The sequence below is a fragment of the Leptidea sinapis genome, chromosome 2 (genome assembly GCF_905404315.1).
Source record: "Leptidea sinapis chromosome 2, ilLepSina1.1, whole genome shotgun sequence".
Classification (NCBI taxonomy): Eukaryota; Metazoa; Arthropoda; class Insecta; order Lepidoptera; family Pieridae; genus Leptidea; species Leptidea sinapis.
Window position 1 is genome coordinate 8,647,397 of NC_066266.1, and position 9,892 is coordinate 8,657,288.

The window sequence follows — 9,892 nt, forward strand, 5'->3', positions numbered from 1 at the left end:
AAAGGACTAGCGGGGTCCCCCAGATGCAGAACATCGCGTCCAGGAGTACCATTTACGGCATATTATTTTAGCCATAACTGATATTCGACGACCGATATAGCCGAATGGTTAGTGACCCTGACTACTAAGCTAGAGGTCCCGGGTTCGAATCCCGGTAGGTGCAATCATTTGTATGATGAATATGGATGTTTGTTTCCGAGTCGTGGATGTTTATATGTATTTATGTATGTTTAAGTAAGTATATTGTATTAAATATATCGTTGTCTTGTACCCATAGTACAGGCTATGCCTAGTTTGGGACAAGATAATTTGTGTAAGAGTGTGTCAATACAAAAAAAAAATATCACAATAATATTCACATCTTAACCATGCACGCGCGCAAACAAAGTATAACTACAAAGAAAACAAATACAATAACAGACATTTTAATAATAAATAACAATAGTAATATAATCTAGATTTTTTTAATTATTATTAGTTCTATCTTGTTGTATCTGCATTTAGACCAACATAATCATCCTTAGTACTGCCTTTGTTTGAGTTTTTAGCCACTTTTTCTTTGATAACTGGAGATTCAATTTCCAATGTAACTGGCCCATCATTCTGTAGGGTCACTTGCATGTAAGCACCGAACACGCCATCTGATATAGAAAAAATATTTTTTTTAACAAAATTTAAGAGACATAACAGTTATTTATGCAACTTTTGTGTAATAAGGGGTTTTTAAACACGAATGTGGGTGATAATAGTATCGCATGAGCGTTTTAATACCTAATTGTTAACAATAATTGTATACAAGACTTTATCTACACCCATAACATGAATCCTCTATAAAAGATTCTGAAACAAAATGCTAACTTTAAAAAAATACCAGTCCTACTAACCATAATATCATCCAAAGGAGTGTTATTATGAAAACGGATGATATAATGTTGTACTGAATTTCCGTACAACACTCGTTTGGATGATATAATCGTTATTAGGATATTGGGTGTTTTAATGTTGGCAATAAGCTGTTTTAGAATCTTTAGTAGAGGATTTAAAGCATGGATGTAGATAAAATAGATAAAAAGAATAGATTCCCGCGAGAGTATAACTAAGGGCTATATTTCACAGAGACACTATTGCGGCGAAACCAGTCGCCGCTACTAACAAAATGTATAATATTACGTAAAGTCCGTTTGGTCGCGCTACGAATTAGGCGGCGCGACCAGCTCGGACCTGAGTACAGAATTTTAGAGCTGCCGTACACGGACTGCTTCAAGCAGTTGAGACCGATTGCTTGACACCACGACCGCGCGGTGAACTATAATCATTCATTCGCTGCCATACACACGCGACCGCTTCAAGCCGTCAACTGCATGACGAAATTCCATCGTGCCGTCGACCGCTCGTGAGCGATCGCGAGGCATACACCGACTGCTCCAGCCGTTGACTGCGCCAGAGCAGTCGACAAGCTCGTGCAGCCATCTCGTGCCACTATTTACAATTGGTTTAACGACGAAGCGTGGACGTAGCAATCTCAATGATGATCCGCGTGAGTGACGTCCTTTAACAGCGACTACTGAAGATAACATCAGTGCTGTGCGACACATGATAGAGGAAGATAAGAGAGTGACCTATCAGCAGATACGGGCAAGCCTAGGCATTGGTATGAGTCAAGTTCAAAAGATATTTCACGAACATTTAGGCGTCAGAAAGCTTTGTACCAGATTGCTTCCCCATACTTTAACCGACGACCAGAAACACCTTCGCATGGACTGGTGGCGCCAAGTGTTAGATAAGCTCAACGGCGGTGACTGAAATGGTGTATTTGACATCGTCACAGGTGATGAATGTTGGATATATTGCTACGAACCCGAAACCAAAAGACAATCAGCTCAGTGGGTGTTTCCTTTCGAGGTAAAGGAAGGAAGAAGTCAAGGAAAAAAGATGATCGTCAGTCGTACTAGAAGATGAAAGGACAGTTAATGCAGACTGGTATGTCAATCGCTGTTTGCCTGTTGTCTTGGAAAAATTCGACAGCAGCGCCCTCGAAGCAGGTCAATGTTTCAGCGTACTCCGCAAAACGGACTGTTGAATATTTGACTATGGCAGGTGTCGAGATAATGAGTCATCCGCCATACAGTCCTGACCTGGCGCCCTGCGACTTTTATTTATTCCTAAGACCTAAAGATAATTTTCGAGGTATTCGCTTTACAAGCCCTGAAGATGCAGTAAAAGCGTACGAAAACCGTAAGGAAGAATGGGCCCACTGCTTTTCTCAGTGTTTCCATCGAATGCGACGATGTGTAGAGAGGAACGGAGATTACTTCGAAAAACAATAATAATATTGGCAACTTTCTACATAAGCTGTTTTTCAGTGTTGCCTAAACTAACTAAATTCACACGTTTTACAATTATACATACATTTATTACAAAAACATGCTTATGCAAGGAAGTGAACCAAGAATACTGGCTGCATTTCCATGTTGGATAGCTAGGCTGATCCGTTGACCGAAATAGCTGCCAGCGCTTGGGTTGCCAGTAGCCTTATTGAGGAGCGTAGATAGTATTGATTTATGACCAACCTTGCTGATAATTATATTATAATCATAAAAAGACTCAGGTCTATATTTGCACGAAAAAGATTTTATGAAAATTGGTGGACTGTCAGTGTATAATAAAATGATATCAGCTACTTAGGAAATGTATGTTCAAGCGTTCAATTTTTTTTTAATGAAAATAAGAGACGAGACGCGCAGGACGTTTAGCTGATGGTAATTGATACGCCATGCCCATTACAATGCAGTACCGCTCAGTATTCTTGAAAAACCCAAAAATTCCGAGCGGCACTACAATTGCGCTCGTCACCTTGAGACATAAAATGTTAGGTATCATCTCAGTAATTTCACTAAGTACGGCGCCCTTCAGACCAAAACACAGTAATTTTTAAACATTACCGTACCCACTCATGTGATACTATTATCACACTCGGCTTCGCCTCGTGTTTTAATACCCCTTATTACACAACAGTTGCATAAATAAATAGGCTAGAGTTACTATGGATGCGAGTTCTGACGAGTTCTGACGGATTCGTCAGAAGAAACAAACGCCTTGTATCCAATGACAGTGTTTACACTGTCAACGCTCGAGCGGTTCTGACGACGTAGTGTTTTAATACCTAATTATCAGCAGTTGCATACAAGACTTTATCTACACCCATAATATGAATCTTCTAAAAGATTCTGAAACAGTTAGTCCTAGTAGTAACCTAATATCATCCATTACTGATTATATACAAATAAACTAAATATTAATGAAATAATTATATATTTTAGTAGTAATTTACAGTTTGTATAGTGTAATAATTAAAATTCACTTGAATATTATGTTCTTTTGCAGCGTTTAAAATGAATCGCTCATTTTTTGTAAACAAAACAATAAAAATATCGAAGAATAATGGCTGGGATTCCTAATATATAATACCTAATAACCTATTTTTTTTACAGCGCGCGACGTTCTGGTAGTGTGGAACGCACGTAAACGAAAATGTTCTTTTTTTGAAATTCATACAGATACCACGCATCGTGCAATAAGAATGTGGCTGTCTGTTCAAACTCTTTGAGCATGAAGGGATTGGAAAAAGAAAATAGGAGTGTTGTTATGAAATTCAGTACAACATTACAACACTTGTTTGGATGATGTAATGGTTATTAGAACATTGGGTGTTTTAATGTTAGCAATAAGCTAACTGTTTCAGAATCTTTAATAGAGGATTTAAAGCATCGGTGTAGATAAAAGCATATACATCACCCCACAAAATACTTAATAACTCGACTTAAGGGTAAGTAGACACACAAACAAGTTGTTTAAGACAAGTTTTATGGTGAAACTATAGCATCTGGAACTATGAACACTACTTAATCATGTTACACATACCCTCAAGTCTATTTTTTAAGTAGCCAATGATTATAGTTGGTTATATTTAACACACCAAAGCTATTTTGAAATACAATTTTACTTTACAGTTAAACAAGCTTTTTCTCGGCATGACGCATTTGTTTAGTACGAAACTCAGAAGAGTTATTCTTAAGGCGTATACTATTTTGTGTAGGTATATTTACACGGATTAGTAATATATAACAAGGATTGTTTGCATATAAACTGTTAACGCCTGTTATATGTTTCAAAATGTTACGTTTTCCACGCAAGAACTTTGCTCGAAAATATGACCAGGCGCTACGATGATGCACGAATTGCGACGTTGCCAAATCTTACACTTGCACATACAGAGTGTCTAACTACCTTCATTTACCTATTAGGGCGCGTGTGATATGTTCACCTACCTATATTAGGTCCAGGCGTTTGCTTTGTTAAATAGACGGTCGTTAAATGAACTGCTATCGCTCAAGGTCGTTGGTAGTTTGTGTCGCCTTAACCGAGTGGTAGGCATAACAAGTATATGATACAAATTAAATTTGTAACCAAAATTTATGAACTATGCGGGACTCGAACCCGCGATCTTTCTGGTCCCGTCCGAGCGCTCTTTCCAACTGAGCCAACCGTTCGAGTAGGCAAACCGTTCGAGTAGACGAACCGTTTAATACTTATTTTTTATTTTTATGATAATAAGGGACGGGACGAGCAGGACGTTTAGCTGATGGTAATTGATACGCCCTGCCCATTACAATGCAGTGCCGCTCAGGATTCTTGAAAAACTCAAAAATTCTGAGCGGCACCACAATTGCGCTCGTCACCTTGAGACTAAGATGTTAAGTCTCATTCGCCCAGTAATTTCACTAGCTACGGCGCCCTTCAGACCGAAACACAGTAATGCTTACACATTACTGCTTCACGGCAGAAATAGGCGCCGTTGTGGTACCCATAATCTAGCCGACATCCGGTGCAAAGGAGCCTCCCACTACAATACTATCAAATTGTTAAGTATATGATGTCTAGTTTAAGTTACAAATTATTTTGTACCTTTGACTTTCTCTGGTTTATATTTATCTCTTAGCATCTGAATAAATTCTTCATAAAACTCCTTTGACTGCTCTCCTGCCATTGCTAAATGGAAGTCTGGTTTGTTTCCCTGTAATTAAAGTTAATTCTAATTAAAACTATGATCATCACTTATTGAATAGCATAAATTACCACTCATTCGATAATTTAAGCCTCAGACTTGAGTAAAATGAAACAGCCGCATGAAACTCAATGGAGGCTTCTTTTTTTTTAATTTTCGTGTTAAAATAATTTATTAAGTAGTCTGAGGGTGGCCGCTCCATTCCCAATCTGAGAAAGTCAATTTTGATGTTACAGTAGGTAACCTTTACCACACTTAAACGTTTTTTAACAATTCTCTTGAATTTGGTAACACATTTGTTTTGTACATTTTCTGGGATTACAAACAAGACTTAAAATCTTATGTCTCAAAGAGACTAGCGCATTATTGTGGTGCTCATAAGAATTTTTGGGATTCTCAAGAATCCTGAGCGGGTACTACATTGTTATAGGCATGGCATATCAATTACCATCAGATGAACGTTCTGCTTGTATCGTCCCTTATTGTCATAAAATAAAATATATTATACCTATGATTCTTACCTTAAGAGTATTATATAATGTAAATTGACTAACGCAAAGAAGTTCATAATCACAGTCTACAACATTTCTTTTCCACCTTTTATTATCCTCTTCGTCATTAAAGATTTTCAATGATAAAAGTTTGCGAACCCTGAAAAAGATGTTATGGACATAAATAAAATTTAGGACATTTTATTATTATCTCGCACACACAAACAGATACTGGATATTTAAAGCAATATTGCAAAGAATTTTTTTTATACATTAACCTGGTTATATGGCACTCAAATTATTTTTTTTTTTTTGTTGTACACAGTGAGATAGAATATCTGGATGAATATATCTATCTAGGGCAAATTATTTCTCCCACAGAAAATATAGAAAAAGAAATCAACAGGAGAATAGCAAATATGGGTGGAAAATATATTGGAGCCTGAAAGAAATAAGGAAAGATAAAGAACTGCACATTACAATTAAATCTAAAGTATTCAACACATGCATTCTCCCTGTAATGATTGTGCAGAAGCCAAAAATGGGCCCTAACTAAATTGAACTAGAAGAAAATTAACATAAACAATATGTTATGTTTTTAAAGTGATAAACCTCACTTCTAGGATTAATACACAAATAAAATTTGAAAAACAAAATTGCATGAACAATGCGGGACTAAATTCTTGACTTGACTTGACTCAATGCCAATGTTTGCATATTAGGAAATTGACTTGAGATGTCGCTCTTGTAAATCTAAACAATATGTTATGTTGTTAAAGTGATATCCCTCACTTCTAGGATTAATACACAAAAAAAATTTGAAAAACAAAATTTTATGAATGACGCGGGACTCGAAACCACAACCAAGAAATAGGCACATTTGATGTGAGTTGCGGAAACCATCCATGTGAAGAAGAAGTACATATGCCAGCGCTCGATGGAGCGAAGCATGATGGGGATCTAGAAAAAAGACTGAGTCAGGTTAGCAGACTATGGAAAAGCAACAATGTTTCAGACATAAGCACAAAGTATCAGGAAACTGAAATGGAAATGGGCTGGGCATACAAGTAGAGGGAAGGAAAAGTGGAACAAAAAGGTCACAGAATGGTACCCTAGATATGGCATAAGAAACAGGGGAAGACTCTGCCAAACAAGGGAGGACGACCTGGCCAAATTCACAGGAGTGACCAGGAGCCGGGTCGCCAAAGATAGAAGTGAGTGGAAAAGGTTAGAGGAGACTTTTATATAACCTAGATGTAAGAAATTGTAATAAAGAGTCATAAAATGGAGGTCTAAGCTACATCAATAATTTTTTTGCCCAAAAAACTAACACCATTAACACCACCAAGTTTCCTGATACTTTGTGCTTATGTCTGAAACATTGTTGCTTTTCCATAGTCTGCTAACCTGACTCAGTCTTTTTTCTAGATCCCCATCATGCTTCGCTCCATCGAGCGCTGGCATATGTACTTCTTCTTCACATGGATGGTTTCCGCAACTCACATCAAATGTGCCTATTTCTTGGTTGTGGTTTCGAGTCCCGCGTCATTCATAAAATTTTGTTTTTCAAATTTTTTTTGTGTATTAATCCTAGAAGTGAGGGATATCACTTTTCAGTTTTAAAATTATGCCAAGAATAAGGCAAGCACCTATGAAAGCATATAAACATACATAATATGGTTGAAATAAAATATAGACATACAGTACAACTTAATATCATAATTAATTAATGGTCATTGTCAGCATTTAATGATTTAAGTCAACAAAATATAGTAAAGAATTAAATTAATTAATACTAAATATAAACCAAAATTGATAATTATAATTAACATTTTCTTAGTGCACGTTAACTTAATGATGAGTTTGTTCAAGGAATGAGTTTGCCTTACAATAACAGAGAAGATCCTACAAAACTTCCTAAATAATAAGGTATAAAGCAATTGTTATTTTGCCATAATTTGCACTTGCACTTGTCACAATCCAAGCGAAACACTATTTTCCAGTTGATTTGGGATGTTGGGAGTACCATCTCGGACAAACACTCAACATGCAACAGTAAACTTCTATTACTCTCAAAATGAATACATGCATGTTTTTTTACAACTATACTTAACCTAATATATTTTCTCCAATTAAGGAAGAACTTCAACAATTAAAAAAAGTTTTAATGTTACTATTTTTTACTTACAAATACTCCATATCTTTTCTGGTATCATTTGATGAAATGCCAATCAATACACACAGCCCTTGTCCAATACTGCTCACTAATTCATCATTAACTGCAAAAAAAAGTACATTTAAAAAAATACATGCCTACATAAGAATTAAGATTAAGTACTGTATAATATTTAAATTTTAAATTAATTAATTAAGTAACTTAATTACCAGAAACACTTGCATTCTTAACTCTCTGTATTAGTGCCTTCATCTTATTTTAACGTAGATTAGTACTGCTGATCCGTTTCAAATTGTTAATTATAAATCAAATCTAAAAAAAAATATTATGATACTTTTAAAATATATATAATATTTTTAATAACATATTTTCTTATTGACATAATAATTAATAAAAAAATTAATAACATACTTTATTAATGAGAGATTATGTTCATTGTGTTGGTTCTCAAGTCTCAAGTGCTGCAAATAGTGAAACATTCAAGAAATTAACCTATGAAAATAACTTATGTCAGCTTGATGTGTTTACAAGCGCTACCAACGTCACGAACTGTCATAAGACATTTGCATTTTTGACATTATTTGACATTTTTAAGTTCACGATATACGATTTAGACATCCCAATTAATTATAACTACTTACTGTGTTAGTATTGTTGTATATAATTATAACTATAATTTAGAATAGCGAATTGTATTCAATTCTTTGGTTAACTTCATTCGTGTAAGTTAGTTACTAGGGCACTACACTGTGACGGTCGTGCCCTATATAAGCCAGAGCGCTCAGTTCGAGAGAATTAAGGCAATAGCAAATAGCCAGGATTTCCCAGTTTCCTGGATTTTCCCCCACAAACCTAATGTATTAGATTTTAAGCATAATAAAGTTTTATCCCTCAACACGTAGATAGGGTTGTAGAAATAAGTTTTCTGATACCTACATATATAACGTGAACCGGAAAGGGCATAACATCCCTTCAATTGTACGTTATTTGGGTCATATGCAATAGTATGGTTATGTTTGAGTTTTAATAAATAAATAAAAAAAAATAAAAAAACTTTCCTACGAAATAAAAATATTATATTTCAATTTCTTTTCTTAGACAACCCTAACTTTTAAAGAGACTGCCATTTTTAGGCGGGGCCTTTGTTTGTAAGCAGAATGAAGTCACCTACCTATGGACTTAAACATAAACAATGATCTATGATTAAGGAGTAGGCACACTACATGAAATATGGCTTGTGTCTATGTATTTATTCATTCATTTTTTACTTCCTGTTATTGCGAAACAAATAAACAAAACAAGAAATTACATAACACTACACAGTTTCACATCTGTATTCCTGAAGGGTTAGAGGTGTATTTTTTCCACCCACGTTTCACTATGTTTAATTCCCACGTAATAGGGGGCGAGCCTCTACATTTCTGAACTATGGGCTGCTAGTGAGAAATTTCCTACGAAAAACTCAATAACCGCCCCATTCCATACGCAGGCAGGTAAAAAGCCCGGTCCGGGAATGGAATAACTACGTACCTATTATTAATACGAGGATGGTCAAAGATATCCATATTTGATAAAAAAATCCATGAAGAACAATTTCTTAATAGGAGCCTATTAGAATAATCTTTATTCGATAAAACATTTTTGAATTAAGATGTTAAGTCTCATTTGCCCAGTAATAACAACAGCTACAGTGCCATTCAGACCAAACCATAATAATGCTTACACATTTTTGCTTCACGGCAGAAAAAGGTGCCGTTTTGGTACCCATAATCTACAATTACAAATTTGGAATTATTTTCAATGTAACTTGAAGAAAACTTCAAATAATTCTACATTGAAGTAATAACTTATCAAAAATGTGAACTCATTTAATTTCAAACTTATTAAACATATCTTGAATTAAAAATGGTGCAGTGTGTAGGGTGCCTTTAGAATAGACATTTACACACACACAGAGCAGTAAATATCGTGTTTCAAAGCACAATTCAGAGAGTATTAATGCAGATAGGCCGATCTTTTCAACCTAACATATTTAAATAAACACAAAATGTAAAAACACAGTTACAATTACACCAGTTTTTATCTTTTAAACGTGTTTTATTTAAATGTGTAACACTCGCGGAAATCAAAGTAAATACTAACTTAACATAGTTTCATAAT

At 35.3% G+C, this 9,892-nt stretch overlaps 1 protein-coding gene across 1 annotated transcript; it reads right to left on the reverse strand.

The window, feature by feature from the left end:
- Nucleotides 1-409: 409 nt before the first annotated feature.
- On the reverse strand, nucleotides 410-8,268 carry LOC126976611 (D-aminoacyl-tRNA deacylase). Its single transcript, XM_050825066.1, has 6 exons — nucleotides 8,144-8,268; nucleotides 7,942-8,044; nucleotides 7,745-7,835; nucleotides 5,587-5,716; nucleotides 4,966-5,074; nucleotides 410-641 (listed from the first exon to the last, which is right to left on the reverse strand). The coding sequence occupies exons 2-6, from the start codon at nucleotides 7,982-7,984 to the stop codon at nucleotides 481-483; spliced, it is 534 nt and encodes a 177-aa protein (XP_050681023.1). The 5' UTR covers nucleotides 7,985-8,044; nucleotides 8,144-8,268; the 3' UTR covers nucleotides 410-480.
- Between the last annotated feature and the right edge of the window lie 1,624 nt (nucleotides 8,269-9,892).

Bases quoted from the DNA above. Each gene is read 5' to 3' on its own strand.
- LOC126976611 (XM_050825066.1), bottom strand. From the start codon at position 7,984: ATGAAGGCACTAATACAGAGAGTTAAGAATGCAAGTGTTTCTG. The intron at 5,717-7,744 runs GTAAGTAAAAAA...CATCTTTTTCAG, and splicing joins AGAAAAGATATGGAGTATTT to GGTTCGCAAACTTTTATCAT. The intron at 642-4,965 runs GTACAAAATAAT...TTTCTATATCAG, and splicing joins TAAACCAGAGAAAGTCAAAG to ATGGCGTGTTCGGTGCTTAC.